Source organism: Camelus bactrianus, chromosome 28, assembly GCF_048773025.1.
Source record: "Camelus bactrianus isolate YW-2024 breed Bactrian camel chromosome 28, ASM4877302v1, whole genome shotgun sequence".
Lineage (NCBI taxonomy): Eukaryota > Metazoa > Chordata > Mammalia > Artiodactyla > Camelidae > Camelus > Camelus bactrianus.
The window spans coordinates 8,157-25,000 of record NC_133566.1 but is presented as its reverse complement, the minus strand read 5'-3'; the positions used below and the strand labels follow the sequence as shown (position 1 = coordinate 25,000).

Sequence of the window (16,844 nt, the reverse complement as noted above, 5' to 3'; positions counted from 1 at the left end):
GGTAGTGATCACCTTTCCGGTGATGAGTGGTCTCATTTTTGTACCATCCTCCTTCTTCTCTATTTAGAGTAGACCTGTTGATGTTTCTTTTAGCATGGGTTCAGTGTTGCTAAACTCTTTTCGTTTTTGCTTGTCTGTGAAGCAAAGTTCTTTACCTCCCCTTCTATTCTAAAGGATAGCTTTGCTGGATAGAGTATCCTAGGCTGCTTCTTTTTGTCTGTTTTGTTTTGTTTTGTTTTGTTTTTCATTCAAGAATTTCAATAGATCTTGCCACTCCCTTCTGGCCTGTAGTGTTTGTGTAGAGAAATCCGCTGAGAGCCTTATGGGGGTTCCCTTGAAACTCACTCTGTTTTTCTCTTGCCTAAAGGCGTTTAGGATCATTGCTTTATCCTTGACTCTGGCCATCTTGATTAGCCTATGTCTTGGTGTGGGCCTGTTTGAGTTCTTTCTGTTGGGTACCCTCTGAGCCTCCTGGACTTGGATATCTGATTCCTTCTTTAGATTTGGGAAATTTTCAGTCATGCTTTCTTCGAATATCTTTTCGGTCCCCTTGGTTCTTTCTTCCCCTTCTGGAACCCCTATTGTGCGTAGATGGGCACGCTTTCGAGGGTCCCTTAGGTCCCTAAGATGGTTTTCGTTGTTCTTTATTGGTTTTTCTCTCAGCTGTTCTGATTGGGTTCTTTCTGTTGTCCTGCCTTCTAGGCCACTTATTCGTTCCTCTGCGTGATCTAGCCTGCTTTGGACAGCCTTTAGACCAGTTCTCATTTCAGCCAATGAGTGGACCAGTTCTCCTTGACTCTTCTTTATAGCTTCGATTTCGTTTTTGACGTATAGTATATCTCTCAACACTATCTCTTGGAGTTCCTTCAGGACTTGGATCACTCCTTTTTGGAAATCTTGATCGAGCAGGCCATCCATGTCTATTTCATGGATCGTGCTTTCAGGGAATTTCTCTGGCTCTTTTAATTGGGAGTGGTTCCTCTGCTTCTTCATAATGCTCCTATCTCTCTGGCACTGTGGCTTAAGGAGTATCAGTTATCTATTGGTGTCCTTAAGGAGTTTATGTATTTATCGAAAGCCTAGGCAGGCATAAAACTTTAAAAGAGAGAGGGGGATAGGGGGAGAGAGAGAGAGACAGAGACAGAGACAGAGGGGGAGAGGGAGAGAGGGGGTGGGGGCAGGATGTTAAAAGAATGGAGAAAAAAAGGTTTGAAAACAGTGTACGATCAATAATAGAAGAGCAAGTTGAAGCAGAATAGCAATTGAGCTGAGACGTCTTCTAAAAGCCTTTAAAAACAAATAGAAAAGATCAGAAAATAATATACAGTTGTTTCAAAAGTAAATTTTTAAAAGGTAATCGGAAATAGAACAGATTTTAACAAAAGATAAAACAGAGGATTTTAAAAGACGGGAGAAAGAAAAGGTTTGAAGACAGTGTGTAATCATGAATAGAAGAGTAAGTGGAAGCAGAATAGCGATCGAGTTGAGACGTCTTTTAATAACCTTAATAAAAAGGAGGAAAAAAATCGAGAAACAATATTTGAAACCTGTGAATAACCAGTAACAGGAGATCAAAACCAAGAGAATGAAAAAGGGAAGGGGGTGGATGTTTAAAAATAATAATAATGAAAAGACTTGAAATGAAACATTTAAAAGGGATTAAAACCGTAAACGTATACGACTGTTCAAAAGTAAAGGTTAAAAAGGTAACAGAAGGTAAAACCGATGTAAAAGAGATTAAAAAAGAAAAAGGAAAAGAAAAAAAAAAAGAGGAAAAAAAAAAAAAAAAAAAAGGATGTGTTCTCCTGGAGACGGTGCGCTCTTAACGGTTTCACCGAGAAGTCTTTCTGTCGTCGCCCTGTTTCGTGAACTCAGCTTGCTGTTTCCGCGGGCCCTCTGTCGGCGCCCTCGTCTGTGCTGCCCTCGGTGCCTGTGGGCAAGTAGATCGCGCCCCCTCCTGGCACCGCGGTCGGATGCTGCGTTCCTGCCGGGAAGGAGGGAGGGTGGCTGGCCGCCTGCCCTCTCCCGGCGCCGGTCGCTCCGCTGCTCTGTGCGGCTGTGTGCTCCGCCTCGGGTCGGCGCTCCTCTCCGTAGGTGGGCTCGGGGAAGACGGTGGAACCGCCCCGCCCCTGCTGCATTCCAAAACTCGGCTCCTTCTTAGTCTTGGTGGCGCGAGTTCTCTGAGGTACCGGGGCAGATATATAATATCTGCCTCAGGCTGAAAACGAGTCTCAGTCCTGCCTAGGAGGTTGCAGAGCCCCCGGGTGCGGATTCGAGTCTCGGCCCCGCCCCCGCTCCCGCCCCCGCCCGCGCGCTGCGCGCCGCGCGCCAGGGGCTATGGCGGCTGTGGCTGCGCCCCGCCTCTCTTCTCGCGAGAAGGGCCGGTGATGGCGCCGCGGGTCTGAGGAGATGGAGGCTACGGCGCCCCTCTCCCCAGGGCACACCGGCCGTGTTGCTTTGCCTTTCTTTCCCCGTAATGGACGGGTTGGGGGGGCGGGTTGTTCTGCTCTGTATCCCCTCCTGGCCACGGCGCGTGGTGCCGCCGCCACGGTCCTCTGCCCGGCTCGTGCGGCCTGTCCCGGCCCCCGGCTGCCGGCCTGCGACTCGGGCTGGGTGTCGCGGGGACCCTCTGTGCCCGTTTCACTTGGATAGGTCGGTCAAGGGGCGCTCCGGGCAGCTCTGAGACTCGGAGGCTCCCCCACCGTCCCGTCGGCCTCTCCGTTGGAGACGGGGAGGTCTGGCGAACGAGACCTATTCCTCCTCTGCCGGTCCCTCCCGCACTGTTTTGCTTTTGACTCTTTCTTTTCTCCTTTTCTCCTACCAGATTTTGGGCGTCTTTGTCTTTCGAAGAGGGCGGTGTTCTGTCGGAGTTCCGCAGGTGGTCTGATTGGCCGAGTGGGTCCGTCGATGTGAGTTTTGGTGTATTTGTGGGAGAGGGTGAGCTACGAGCGTCCTTCTACTCCGCCGTCTTGCTTCTTCTCGGGTTATTTTTGAAGAGTAGGTGCTGGGGATTGAACCCTGGACCTTTATTTTTTGCATGCTAAGCATGGGCTGTACTGCCTGATCTCTAGACCCTCCCCACCGCAACCCCCCCCTTTCCCACCGCCTCCATAGTACTCGATGAATCTCCTACCTAGATATCTATGCTTCCTTGGAATAGGGCCGTCGTTTTCTTCATCGGATTGATGCACGTCTGTGGATTCGTCTCGTTTCTCTCCACTGCGGTGGGTGGCATCGGGGCGTGGGGTGGGGTGGGGTGGAGTGGCGTGGGCTGGGAACAGTTCTTCACGTGTAGAGGTGGAGCGGAGCGATGAGGATGGTGACTGTTTCCCCGAGTGCTCGCGCCGGGTGATGGAGGCCTGTGGTCTGACTTGGAAGAGGACTCGGGTGACCAGAACAGAGCCCGTGTGGGGTCGTTGTGGAGGGAGGAACTCCACCCCCCCCCCAGCCCCAGCCAAGGCACTCGTACCTCATCGAGGGACGGTCGGCCGAAAACAAACGAAAGCTGTCAGAGGTTTGGGGGTGGGGGTGAAGGGGTGGGTGTGTGTGTGTGTGTGTGTGTGTGTGTGTGTGTGTGTGTGTGTGTGTGTGTGTGTGTGTGTGTGTGTGTGTCTGTGTCTGTGTGGTGTGTGTGGTGTGTGTGTGTGGTGTGTGTGTGGTGTGTGTGTGTCCCCGTTCCCCGTACCACGGTCTCTGGTCGAGGCCCCCCCGAGCGGAGAAACGCACGCCAGGCCGTCCGTGCTCCTGGTTGTCCGGCCGCGTGTCCCTGCCACCCAGAGATCCCGAACCGTCCCGCTCGCTCCCCTGCCATGTGCCATGTGCCACCTGCCTGTCGGCCGGGCGCTATTTTAGACCCTGCGAAGAAGTCGACCGGACGGCCGGGCCGGGCCGGGCCGGGCCGGGCCGAGCCGAGCCGAGCCGAGCCGATCTGAGCCGAGCCCGTCCAGGCTGGGGTGGGTGGTGCTGGGTTCAGAGGAGTGGGGTACAAGCGGGAGGCGGGCGTCGATGGAGGGGAGGGGGAGGGGGAGGGGGAAGGGAGAGGAAAGGGGAGGGGAGGGGGAGCAGGGATGACGATGGTCTGGGGCTTGGCGTGTGGGGTGGGGGTGGGAGGGATGGTAGCCATCCTATGACTTTCTCTCCCTACCCCGCCTTTTGCAAGTCTGTTAGAGTGACAAGGTGGTGCTGGTTTCTGGCTGGTGCACACCATAGTGATTCTGTTCTTCTTTTTCCTGGTCTTTTTCAGGAACCCTCGTCCCGAGGGACTGAATCTAGTGCCCTGTGCTGCGCGGTACGACCTAGGGGTCGAATCTGCCAGGAGAGGACTTACAAGGATTTGGAGGATCCTGGAAAACTGCTACCATCCAGAATCCTACATGGATGTTCAAGATCTTGTGGATGGACGGACGGACGGAAGACGGATCGAATGGAGGCCCCGCCCCATCCCCTGGACCCCTTGGCCCAGGAGGATCGTGATGGGTCTGGAAAGGACTCTTCCGACGAGGGTCTCGGGATGGACTTTCTCGGTCTGCGGAAGGTGTTTCTGCACAAAGAGGAAGAGAGGGGCGTTCTCGGCCAGAGAGCCCGAACCGCCTCCTTTCAGGGATCCGCTCCAGTCAGGGTTGGGGTCGGGGTCAGAACGCAGCCACCGACAGCTCCCCTCCCTCGTCTTGGCTCTCCAACTTGGGAAACCCTCCTCCCTGCCCCCTCACCCATCTTCTCGTCAGCCGGCCTCCAGCTTCCCCGTGCCAACCACCTCTCTCATGCTGCCGGACTTTCCTCCTCCTTGGGCTGCCAGGAAGCTCTCCCGCTCCTCCACGTGCTTTGGCTTGGAATCCCTGACAAACACAAGCGGTGCTGGTGGGCGGGGCCGTGGGCGGTGGCAGAAGGACTCCCTTCATCTTATGGGAGCGATTTTTATCTCCATAGAGGTGGCGATTGAGAAAACACATAAAATCACTCAGAAGAATACCCATGTGTAGTATCCCTGACCTAGATCCGTGTCTGTCTGTCTGTCTGTCTGTCTGTCTGTCTGTCTCTCTCTCTCTCTCTCTCTCTCTCTCTCTCTCTGCCTCTCTCTCCATTTCGCTATTCTCTGTGTGTGTGTGTGCGCGCGCGCGCATGCGTGTCTGTCTGTCTCCCTTGTCTCTCTTTCCTCTCCTCTCCCCTCCTCTCCTCTTCCCTGTTCTCCCCCCTTCCCCCTCACCCCTCCACTCCTCTCTTCTCCCCTCCACTCCTCTCCTCTCCCTCTTCTCCTCTCCCCTCGCCTCTTCTCATTTCCCCTCCCCTCCCCTCTTTTCCCTCCTCTCCTTTCCTGTCCTCTCCCCTTTTATCCCTCCTCTCCTCTGCTCTTTCTCTCTCTCTCTCTCTCTCTCTCTCTCTCTCCCCCTCCCTCTCTCCCTCTCCCCCCCCTTCACTTCCCTCCCTCCTCCCTACCCCCCCAACCCCTACCTTCACAGGGCCTCATAGATTGCAATCGGTTTCCATGAAATGTGATGAAGAGGGAATGAATTTTAGAATGATATCCCCATGCCATCGAATCCTTCTTCCCCAGGGATAGCGACTTATTTGTGGTCGTGTTTGTTTTTGTTTTTCTTGTTGTTGTTTTGGGGCGCATCGAGGGCGCAGGAGGCGTTGGGAGTGAGGGTGATGTTTCTCTTTCTGTCTGTCTCCTCCTTAGGACGGATTTTAAGAGGAGGGAGGACTCACAGAAATCTACCATCTTGTCTCGTACTGCAGCTGTGTTTGAGCTTCCTATACGATCTGGGCGGAACACTCCCCACCCTCACCTCAAGCCGCCATTGCCGCCCCCTCAGCCCCCTGCACCCCCGTCCAGTCCCACACTTGGGGCGGTGGTTGGGCATGGGGGGATGTTGGCGGGGTGGTGGTTGGTGGGGGGTGGGGTGGTGGAGGAAACCAGAAAACAGACCACTGTGGCACGTGGGTGACTGGGGCTTCAGGGTGAAGGAGGATGAATAAAATGGCCGGAATTAGGCTAACGGATTATTGCTTCTTTTTTTGGCGGGGGGGGGGGAGGATCATTAGGTCATTCATTCATTCATTCATTCACTCATTCATTTGCTGGGGGGGGGGTGTCATTCGGTTTCTTATGCTCGCCCTGAAAACGGTCAACTGTCCTGACTGACTGGTTGCTGCTCACGGTTCCAGGCCTGTTGTTGAAACTGGAAGCTATCGATCTTACTGTTTCTACTGTATTTCACTCATTGAAAGTCATCATCATGCTGGGTCTCTGAGTCTTTCTCCGAGGAGAAGGTCGGTCACGGGACTAATGACCTGACAAAATAGCCTGAGTGACCAAGAAGGCCACACCTTGAGTGCTTATGAGATAACGAGATCTAACCACCAGCCTCTATAGAATGGGTCACCTGGAGGCATCGTGACACCATTCTGAGTCTTCTGATGAGAAAACGATTCTGTGGATGGTGATCGATGCCCGATTGTTTGAGCTATGGCTCTAGAACCACCCCACCCACTCCATCCCCAAGGTGGGTACACAGTTTTGAAGACGCTAGCCTGCTGTGAATCCCCTTTGCCCGGCAGAGCGATAAAATGGCCTCTTTGCTTCTAAGCTCCGAGACCTTGTCTCTGGATTCTTGGGCTCGTCGGGGACGGGGGCCGATCTTTTGGCAACAAGCGTGCTTCAGAAACAGCGGATGCCCGAGAAGGACACTCTGCCTCTCCCTCTTCTTCCGGGCCTGAAATGGGGAGGAAAAAAACATCGCTTCCCCTGGAAGCTGGAGTCCGGAACCCGCCATCCGGAGGGACTTCTGGCTTGGCCTTCTCCTGGGGTGGGGGGGGGAGGGCACGCCACTGCACGTGTTCTTTGTCAACTCCCTGTTTCTCTCTTCTCGAGTTATCTCTTTGGGACGGCTCCCACACTGGGTGAAAACAGACAGACAGGCTGGTATGTCTCCCTACCCCACCCTTCGCCCCCAAATGACTGATCTCCTGTCCCATCAGAATCACCACTTGTTTTCCAACGTGGCTTTCTTGGATCCTGGAGGACTTGTAAAGGAAAAGCCCAGCTGGGCTAACAAGCTAAAGTCACAAATCTAAGTGTGATAAGTGTCCGTTTACTGATCTAAGTTCTGCTGGGCTAACTCGTAAATCTGAAGTTTAGTGTCAGTTTACTGGGCTAACAAGCTAACTCGTAAATCCAAGCTCAACAAGTGTCAGTAACGTGATCTGTTCCAAATTGATAAGCTCCAGTGTACTGATCCTTTGCTTTTTGTTGTTTGAGCCTTATTGGCGAATAGACCCATATTTGTAATTAACCCTATGAAACCTCATGTGCACGTCTTGGAGGTGCTCAGAGCTTCGGAGCAGAAGCCCCTCTGAGCCCGCCGGCGTAATAAATCTGAGTACTCCAACCCTCCGAGAGGTGCTTGTTTCTTGGCTGGCCTGTCATTTCCGTAACAGACTGATATCAACTTAGAGCCAAGATGGGCGCAGAACTGAAGGAGCTTCTCGGCTGGCCTAAGAAGCCTGTCGTCGTGATGTGGGAGGCATTCTTTACGAGGGACCTATCTGATTAAGTGCTTGACCGCCTTTTGGACTTTGAACCAACTTGGAGATAGGAACTAGGATGAGAGGGCACCCGAAATAGCTCAGCAAACTCTTCTCCATCCTTAGAAGACAGACAGACAGACAGACAGACAGACAGACAGACAGACAGACAGACAGAGTGTGTGTGTGTGTGTGTGTGTGTGTGTGCGCGCGCGCGTGTTTGTGCGCGTGCGGGGGTGTGGGAGAGGGAGGAGATGACGTCAGCGTACTGGACACTGTTTCAGTGACATGGGGAGTGCTGTCAACTAGGAAGGAACGTCATGTATTCTTCAGCCTTGTGTCTGTACAGGTGGGTACACTCAGGGTTCCAGAAAGGATGGGATATTCCTGGCAGTCGTCTACTGCCCTGGCATCGAGGGCTGGCTGGCTGGCTGGCTGGCTGTCATCCAAAGTGGAGGCTCTCGTGAAAGGGACGGAACCGAGTCCCGAGGAGATGCCTCCTTCACTGACTTTCATGCAAACACAGTGGACCACAGCCTCCGGAAAGAGGGTGGGTGGCACACGTGGCCCCAGTCTGTTCTGTCCATTCGGCAAATGGCCTGGGTTAGGGGAAACCCAGCATGGCGACCATCCGACAGGCCGACCCACCGACCCACGGACGTTCTCGGTTTCTCCCAGCTTCCTGGATGACCTCCCCCACCCACCCCCACCCCACCCGCATTCCTTCACCCACCGTGGTGTCTGGTGTCAGGGCACTTGGAAGATGACTCCCATTGTTCAATAGACAGGGGCAGGAAGATTCCTATAGGACCGCAAAAACAGTCAACTGGCCATACATACATACATACATACATACAAACTTTTTGTCCCCAGAGGCCTCAGACCTCCTCTCTCTGGACACGCTGAACCCCAGTAACTGGCCCCCATTCAACTGCCACATAGTAGGGGTCATCCAGACGTTCTTGGGATGGTAGGTATGACTTCCAAAGGGGTTGAAGCCTTCCTTCCCCCGCTGCAAGCCTGATGCCATCAGCATGGCCAGGACACTGCTACAAACAAACAAACAAACAAACAAACAAATAAACAAACAAACAAACAAACACACACACACACACCACCACCACCACCACCACCACCAACAACAACAACAACAACAACGACAACAAAAGACAAACACATGCGTATGTGACTTGGGGACATACTTTCCGCAGCCTCCAGGGACGAAGGCACTCGCTTCGCTGGGTAAATCCTACGAGGCTTCACTAAAGCGCTTGCCAACTTACTTCTCAGAAAGATCGATCTCTGCCCCCATCACCCGCCATCATCAGGCAAGGTCGTCAGAATCCATGGGAGATATAGACTAGAAGAAGAAGTAGAGGAAGGAGGAGGAGGAGGTGGAGGAGGAGAATCAGTGACATGAGGTGTGTACGACTTCTTGTCTCCAAGAGGATTGAGTTTTAAATTTTTTTCTTTTCAGATACAAGGGAAAATAAACTTCTGTTTTTTCCCCTTCCTTCCCTTTTAGAGGCGGACACCCACATGGTAACTATCATACCTCTGTCAGCAGAATGGAATCCTTTCTCTTTTTCTCCCTCCCTGACCCTTCTGGGATTCAGAAATCCTCCGTGAGGATTTTTCTATTCTTGGCAGCAGAGTTATTAGCATCATTGACTTGCAGGCAAAAACTTAGGTTTCCATTAAACTGGGATAGACATGCATGGATAAGAGATACTAGTGCTACTCGTTTTCCTTAGGGTTCCCCTGTGTCTGTGGGGGGTGTGTGTGTGTGTGTGTGTGTGTGTGTGTGTGTGTGTGTGTGTGTGTGTGTGTGTGTCTGTGTGTCTGTGTGTCTGTGTGTCTGTGTCTGTGTCTGTCTGCCTGCCTGCCTGCCTGCCTGCCTGCCTGCCTGCCTGCCTGTTTATTGTAGGAACTCTCTGTCAATGGAAGTATAGTTGACTTACAATGTTGTGTTCATTTATGACGTACGGCATAGTGATTCACTTATTCACACACACACACACACACACACACACACACACACACACACACACACACGTATACTTTTTCAGGATAGGTTATTACAAGCTATTGAACATAGTTCCCTGTGCTAGACAGTAGGACCTACTTGTGTACCTAGTTTGTATAGGGTGGTTTATATCTGCTAATCCCAAACTCCTGATTTATCCCTCTGCCCTCCCCCGTTCCTCCACCCTACCCTGTCCCCTGTGTTAACCATCGGTTTCTTTTCCATGTCTGCGAGTCCAGTCTGTTTCTGGTTTGTAAATAGGTTCCTTGGAGTCTTTTTAAAATGGAGTTATTTATGTATGGATGGGTGTCTTGACTTACTTTCAGATCCCACCTAGAAGTGATGGCATAGGATATCTGTCTTCCTCTGGGTGACTGACATCACTAAAGCTACGGAACGCTTCACGTATGTGCGTGTGTCGTCCACGTTCAGGGGCCGTGCTGATCTTCACTGGATGGTTCCCGTGTTAGTCGATGTGCTGTGGCAGCAAGCGCTTGCCTTAGGGTTTTTGTCTCAACCTGAAAGCCGGCCCGGAGACTGAAGGTCTTCTAGTTGCCTCCACTATCTGCCTAGGACCATCTCCACGAACGTTTCCCATTTTCTCTCACCCTTTTGTCTTGGCATCATTGAGTACTAAAATGCTCCGTCTCCTGAAGCCCTGCAGACTGAAGCTGGACAACGGGAGGTAAACGTCAGAGAAATGGCCACAACAGCTCCTGTGGAAACCATCCTAGGGCCTGTTTTTGGAGGAGCCGCTCAGAGAGTTGAGCCGAACACCCCAGGACATCATCAGAGGCATTTCAAACTGCTCGAGCCGTTTCGATGACCCCGATGTGTGGAAATCTCCTACCAGACTGACCCCCTACTCCCGGCCCTGAATCTGGTTTCTCATCTGCTCCAATGATTAACCTTTTTGCTGTACTTTGGTTTTCCACACAAGTGCCTCTTAGGCGATACCTGACTGCTTGCTCCCTAGGCCTAGCTTCAGAAGCCCATCGACACCACCGCCTCCTGAGACGAGATACTACAACTGTTTCCTTGAACAGACCTGTTCTCAGAACTAAGAAACTGGGTCCATGAAACGCAGGCCCTCTAGGAAACTATTCCCTCCCTCCTGCCCCCACACCACGCGCACGCACGCACGCACGCATGGACGCACATGCACAGTCAACAGCCCAGCTTTTAATGTGTAAAACTTCCAGGGAAGTTACAGAATAGGGAAATGTTGGGGTCCAGAGTAGGCTGCCCCAAAATGTGCCCGATGGACTATGCTGAATGAAAGGGACTTCACAACTGGCCAAGGGGGAGGGTATAGGTCAGTGGTAGAGTGTGTGCTTAGCAAGCAAGCACAAGGTCCTGGGTTTAATCCCCAGTACCTCCGGTCAAAAATAAATACATAAAATCGAATTCCTCTCCCCGCCCCCCCCCCAAAGTATACACTGCTGTATGTCAACTCTGTCTCAATAAAACTGGAAGAAAAAAAGGAAAAAAAAAAAAAGATTTAACAAAAGAAAGAAAGAAACAAACAAAGAACTGCCCGAGGCAAGAGGAACACTCTGGCCCTCCTTTCTGCCTCCCTGGAAGCAGGGGAAAAAGAATTTTGTTTTTTTAAAGTCTCCCATCCCAGAGGAATCTATCAAGTCAGAGGTCTGCTTCCATGCCCTTCCATGATTCTCAAACGGTGTAGTGGGGTTTACCCAGATTAGGAAAAGGAGGGGACTCCTTTGGCCTGAGACCAGGCGAGATTCTCCCCCTCCCTCCCGCCTCCCTCCGTGCAGTTGGGACGGGGTGGCCTAAGGGTGGGGAAATTGAAACCAAAGAACAAAAGCCGTTCAACAGAGAGGAGCCGGAGGCCAAGTCAAAGGCTCTGACCTGAGCACAGAGCTTTCTGCATTTGAATGAAGCGATTGAACGAGGCCCTGCCGAATGGATCCTCCTGACGTCCCCGCCCCCGCTTCCAGGAGACAGTCAGTCGATTTGGGACCGATCGGTGGAGAAGGCCTGGGAGGCGGCGGCGGCGGCGGTGGCGGCGGCGGCGGCGGAAGCAGCGGCGGGGGCGGGGGGGGGTGGAGCGCGGGCGGGGGCGGGACCAACGGTCGCTCCAACTCTGCCTGCCTGCCTGTCTGCCTGCCTGCCTGCCTGCCTGCCTGCCTGCCTGCCTGCCTGCCTGCCTGCCTGCCTGCCTGCGGGGCTGAGGCCTGAGGGCCACGCTGGTTCCTGCCACTCAGGGAAACTTCTGCAGGTGTTGCCGAAAGATCGCCCTCCCCCACCCCGTCCCTGACGAGCCAAATAACCCAGAGACAGGGTCTTAGAGTTTAGAAGAAAAGAGGCAGCTTGATTGCTTTGCTGGGCAAAGGGGACTCACAGCAGGCTAGTGCCCTCCAAACTGTGAACCCGTCTTGGGGTTGGGGTTTCATGCTTCTGTGGACGAACAGGTTGGAGCATGAAAGGGAATCACAACAGGCGGGAGCACAAAAGGTGCTCATGATCAACAAGGGTCTCTGATGAAACTTCCTCCTAAATCTGGATGAGTGTCTGATAACATGGGACCTCCTGGTGGTCTAGTAGGTCATCAGCCCGTGACCTTCTTTATCTGGTCAGACTCACCCGGCGGCACCAGCGCCACGGAGGAACTCGGGGTGGGGGGTGGGGGGTGGGAGGGGGCTGGTCGTTCTCCTGAGCTTATCCTCCCGTGACTCCCTTCCTGGGGAAAGACTCAGACGCCAAACATGATTGTCAAGTTGAACGATCAGAGGAAGGTCAAATCAAACAGTTAGAATCGACAACTTTAGCTGTTTTTAACAGTGGGCCTGGAGCTGGGAGCGGTGTCTGGTCAGTCGAGTTTGCTGATGGTTCTAAAAGCAAGCAGTAAGCATAAAGCCAAAAATTGGCTTAGCCTAAGTGCGGCCACTTCATGATTCCTCCTTCACTGGGGGCTGAGGCGTGGGGGAGGGCGGGGGTGGGGGACAGGACTGAGGTGGCGGCGAACTTCTCCGTGAATGCTCGGAGCCGAACTGCTCTCTGGGCCTAGGTCTGAAAAAGGCCTGAGTCTCAGCTATGTCAGATTCTCTCTCTTTCTGGGCACATGGACTGACTCGCCCCGCATCCTCCCATCCTGTCAGACCCTTTGGACACACACCTCCACCTGAAGAGTTCTTTGGCCTCGTCCAGAAAAAACAAACACACGCACGAACAAAACCAAACGAGCACACAGAAACCCTGCTGATCTCCTTGGACCCCATTCACTTCGGAGAGTCCCTCTCGTAGAAATCCCCTCTGCTCGATGATTTCACCACAGCCGCCTCCCTTTCTCCGGCACAGTGACCCCCCACCCCCACCCCTGCGTGGGCCCTGTCCCTCTACCTATCAAAAACCAAACCCCAGGAGAAAAGAAAATCAGAATGCTGTTTTGAGCCACTGGATCTGTGAAAGGAACCAAACAGAAAGCTGAAATAACCAAACCAGCCGAACACCAAAAGCGAACAGACAGATACCCCAGAAAGAAGGGCACGCCGACCCTTGCCCCTTTCCTTCCTGGAATCAGGACATAACATAGATCTACACCCCACCCCCCACCCCACCCTCCCCAGATGTCTTCTTTATGCCGGAACGAGAGTGACGTTCTTATTGTCAACGGTGCTGTTATGGAAATGACAGGCCGGCCAAGAAACAAGCACCACTCGGAGGGTTGGAGTACTCAGATTTATTACGCCGGCGGGCTCAGAGGGGCTTCTGCTCCTAAGCCTTGAGCACCTCCAAGACGTGCACGTGAGGTTTTATAGGGTTAAGTACCAGCTTGGGGTATTCGGCCAATAGGCACGCAATAGCTTTAGCAACATCATTATCACGAAAGTAGAGGCAGTGAGGCAGCAAACCAACATTTCAAGGCCAGATATGTCTCTTTGAAAATCCAGCTGGCTAGCAAAATATGAACAGGGAATCAGCAAACCGGCACTTATTAATTTAGATTTACGAGTTAGCCCAGCAGAACTCAGATCAGTAATCCGACACTTGTTACACTTAGATTTGCGACTTAGCTTGTTATCCCAGCTGGGCTTTTCCTTCACAGTGTAAAGCGGAGAAGGAGAGAATTCTGTACAAACAGACCTCGATGAAAAGAATCCTCACCCTCTTTTAGGCCCCCACCTCAACACACGTGCGCGCACACGCGCGCACACACACACACACACACACACACATGCATGCACGCACGCGCGCGTATAGTTACTCCTGTTCTCTCTCTTTCTCTCTCCCTCTTCCTTTCTTACTGATTTTTTAAAAATGTTTACTGATAACACAGAAAATAATTGCTTAAATGTTGTCCAGGAATGATATTCATTTTTGAAAACATGATATATATTGTAAAGGATTTGGGCTCCCTTAGAAAAATCCCAGTCCAGGCACGATTGTATAGCACCTCCTTTCACTTTCAAGTGTCTCATTTCAGACAATAAAGTAGCCAGTCATCTTCCTTGTGCATGACCTTTGTAACTGGCACAAGTCAAACGGCACAAAATTCAGACCCAATCTCCTGATCCATATGATTCTCATATTCTTTTTTTTTTTTTTTTTTTTTAGCGAGTCCAGAAGCTATGGGTCTGTGCCAACCACCCGTGGCTGTTCACTATCCAGCATTTCTTCCATTATCTTTATGTTGTCCTGTTTCTTGGAAGTATTAGTGCAGCTACTTTTCCCGATGGTCTGTCTCTGTCTCTGTCTCTCACTCTTTTCTCCTTCTTTTTTTTGGGGGGGGGAGGAGGGGGATGGGTTTGATTAGGTTATTTATTTATTTTAATGGTGGTTCTGGGGATTGAACCCAGGGCATCATGCATGCTAAGCAGGCACCCTAACAATGATCTATATCCTTCTCTACACCGCCCCCCCGACCCTCCAGCACCCCCCCCCGTCCCCGGCCAGGGCCTGTCTTTGCTCAACCCAATAGAAAAGCATTTATGTTTTGCCAGTTTCCTGGGTCCTTCTTTGTTTCATAAAACTGAGAAGAAATACACGTGGAAGTTCTCTCCTATGAATTGAACAGACTGAAGATCCTTTAAATAACCAAATGAGGTGGAAGTGCAGAGAGTACCATACGGGAACACACCGAGGCACATCGTCATCAAATTGACCAAAATTAAGGATAAGGAGAAAATATTAAAATGAACGAGAGAAAAGCAACAAATAACATACAAGGGAACTCCCGTAAGGTTATCAGCTGATTTTTCAGCAGAAACTCTACAGGCCAGAAGTGGGTGGCACAACATACTTAAAGTGATGAAAGGGAAAAACTGACAGGTAAGAATACTCTATTCAGCAAGGCTCTCGTTCAGATTTGAGGGAGAAATCAAAAGCTTCACAGATAAACAAAAGCTACAAGATTTCAGCACCATCAAGCCGGCTTTACAAGGAATGATAAAGGATGGTCTCAAGTCATCAAATCCTAAGAAAAGAGAACAAAAAGATGACAGAGAAAGGGAGGGGGGGAGAGAGGGAGAGAGAGAGGGGGAGAGAGGGGGGGAGGGAGAGAGAGAGAGAGAGAGAGAGAGAGAGAGAGAAAGAGAGAGAGAGAGAGAGGGAGGGAGGGAGGGAGGGAGAGGAGACCTTCGAAAGATTGCTTTGCCTGTTTAGGGTCTTCCGTTGTTCCTTAAAAATTTTGAAATTGTTTGTTCTAGTTCTGTGAGGAATGTCGTGAGTATTTTGACAGGGGTTGCATGGAACCTGCGGTTTGCTTTGGATAGTGTGGCCATGTTGATAGTATTGATTCTTCCAATGCAAGAGCACAAGGCATCTTTCCATTTCTTTGTGTCATTTCAGATTCTGGAGTATAGATAACCTCCTCGATTAAGTTTATTTCTAGGCATTTTACTGTTTTTGACTCAATGGAAGTGTTTATCCCAGTTATAAAATTCTGGTTTTTAAAGTGGAGGGGGGAAAAAAAAAAAGGAAAGGAAGGGCCACAAATGGCAAAATATCCTTCTTTCTCATGGGTGAATTGTATTCCATTACGTGTGTGTATGTGTGTGTGTGTGTGTGTGTGTGTGTGTGTGTGTGTGTGTGTGTGTGTGTCCCCTCTTCTTTATCTATTCAAATATTGATGTGCACTTAGGATGCTTCCGTATCTTGGCAATCATAAATGATGTTGCTGCTAATAGCAGGGTGTGTGTATCTTTTTGAATTCATTCTTCTTTTGTGGTTGGCTTTATTCCTTTGATAAGTATGTAAGTTTAAAAAGCTAAAGCTCTAAACCTTCCTGGAAACAATGAACAGTACATATATGTAAATTAAAAATATATGTGCAGTAAAAACATTTTAAAAAAATAAATAAATAAAAAAGAACGAAAGACAAGGAAATTAGCTATCAAGCCGTGAAAGACATGGAAGAAACTTAAAAGACATCTTACTAAATCAAAGAAACCGGTCTGAAAATTGTTACCAACTGTACAATTCCAACCAAATGACATCCTGGAAAAGGCAAAGCTCTAGAAACAATCAAAAGATCATGGTATCCAGGGGTTTGGGGAGAGGGAGGGAAGGAGGAATGAACAGATGCAGCGTGAGGGATTTTTAAGGCGATGAAATTATTCTGTAGGATACCATAGTGGTGGCTGCATGTCATTGTACATTTGTCAAAACCCATAGAACGTACAACCTCAAGAGTGAACCGTCCTGTAAACTATGGACTTTGATGGATAATAACGTGTCCATGTCGGATCATCAGTTTTACCAAATAGGCCACACTGATGAGAGATGTTGAGGGGAGTGGAGGATATATGTGTGGGTGGGGAGGGCTATGTGAGAACTCTCTGTATTTTCTGCTCAATTCTGCTGTGAGCCTGAAACTGCTCTAGGAAATAAAGTCTATTAATCAAAAACAAAAACAAAAACAGAAACAGAAACAAAAACAAAACACCCAAATGAGGTGAACCAGGATTCAGTCATCCAAAATGGAGCTGGACGGCCAGTGGGAGGAACTTTGTTGCAGACATAGTCCTGTTTCAGGGAGGGGGACGTTGTCCCCTCCCTCTACACATCTTGAGTTCTCTGGGCTGGACTGATCCAAAAATGGACCCCAGACGGATCGTTGAGCAGGAGCGACAGGGAACCTACTGTCTTTCATTCAAGCACTCATGTGTCCCCGAAGCAGGCAGCTTTTCTCCGTTTTAGGACAAGAAATCAGCCCTTTGTGCGAAATGGGCCGGGCTGAGAGCCTTTGGTTTTGGGTGACCCGTCCGTGAAGAATCGAGACGGAGTTTGGGTTTTGGGGAGGGGGGGAAGCCCCTGAAAGAAGTCACGAGGT

The 16,844-nt window shown here is 50.9% G+C and overlaps 1 protein-coding gene, 1 long non-coding RNA gene and 1 other non-coding gene across 3 annotated transcripts in view; 1 reads left to right on the top strand and 2 right to left on the bottom strand.

Moving 5' to 3' along the window:
• Window positions 1-5,671, top strand: part of LOC141575392 (uncharacterized) — a 31,515-nt gene extending 25,844 nt beyond the window's left edge. Inside the window, exons 3-4 of the mRNA XM_074354466.1 lie at window positions 2,825-2,909; window positions 4,244-5,671. Of these exons, the coding sequence (XP_074210567.1) occupies window positions 2,825-2,909; window positions 4,244-4,939 (781 nt within the window). The 3' untranslated portion in view covers window positions 4,940-5,671. The remainder of the gene's footprint in view (window positions 1-2,824; window positions 2,910-4,243) is intronic.
• Window positions 5,672-7,830: 2,159 nt separating this feature from the next.
• LOC141575477 (uncharacterized) lies at window positions 7,831-11,616 on the bottom strand. Its single transcript, XR_012503075.1, has 2 exons — window positions 11,423-11,616; window positions 7,831-10,221 (listed from the first exon to the last, which is right to left on the bottom strand). It is a non-coding gene; the product is annotated as an uncharacterized LOC141575477 (long non-coding RNA).
• On the bottom strand, window positions 9,936-10,044 carry LOC141575499 (U6 spliceosomal RNA). Its single transcript, XR_012503129.1, has one exon. It is a non-coding gene; the product is annotated as a U6 spliceosomal RNA (small nuclear RNA).
• Window positions 11,617-16,844: the final 5,228 nt, after the last annotated feature.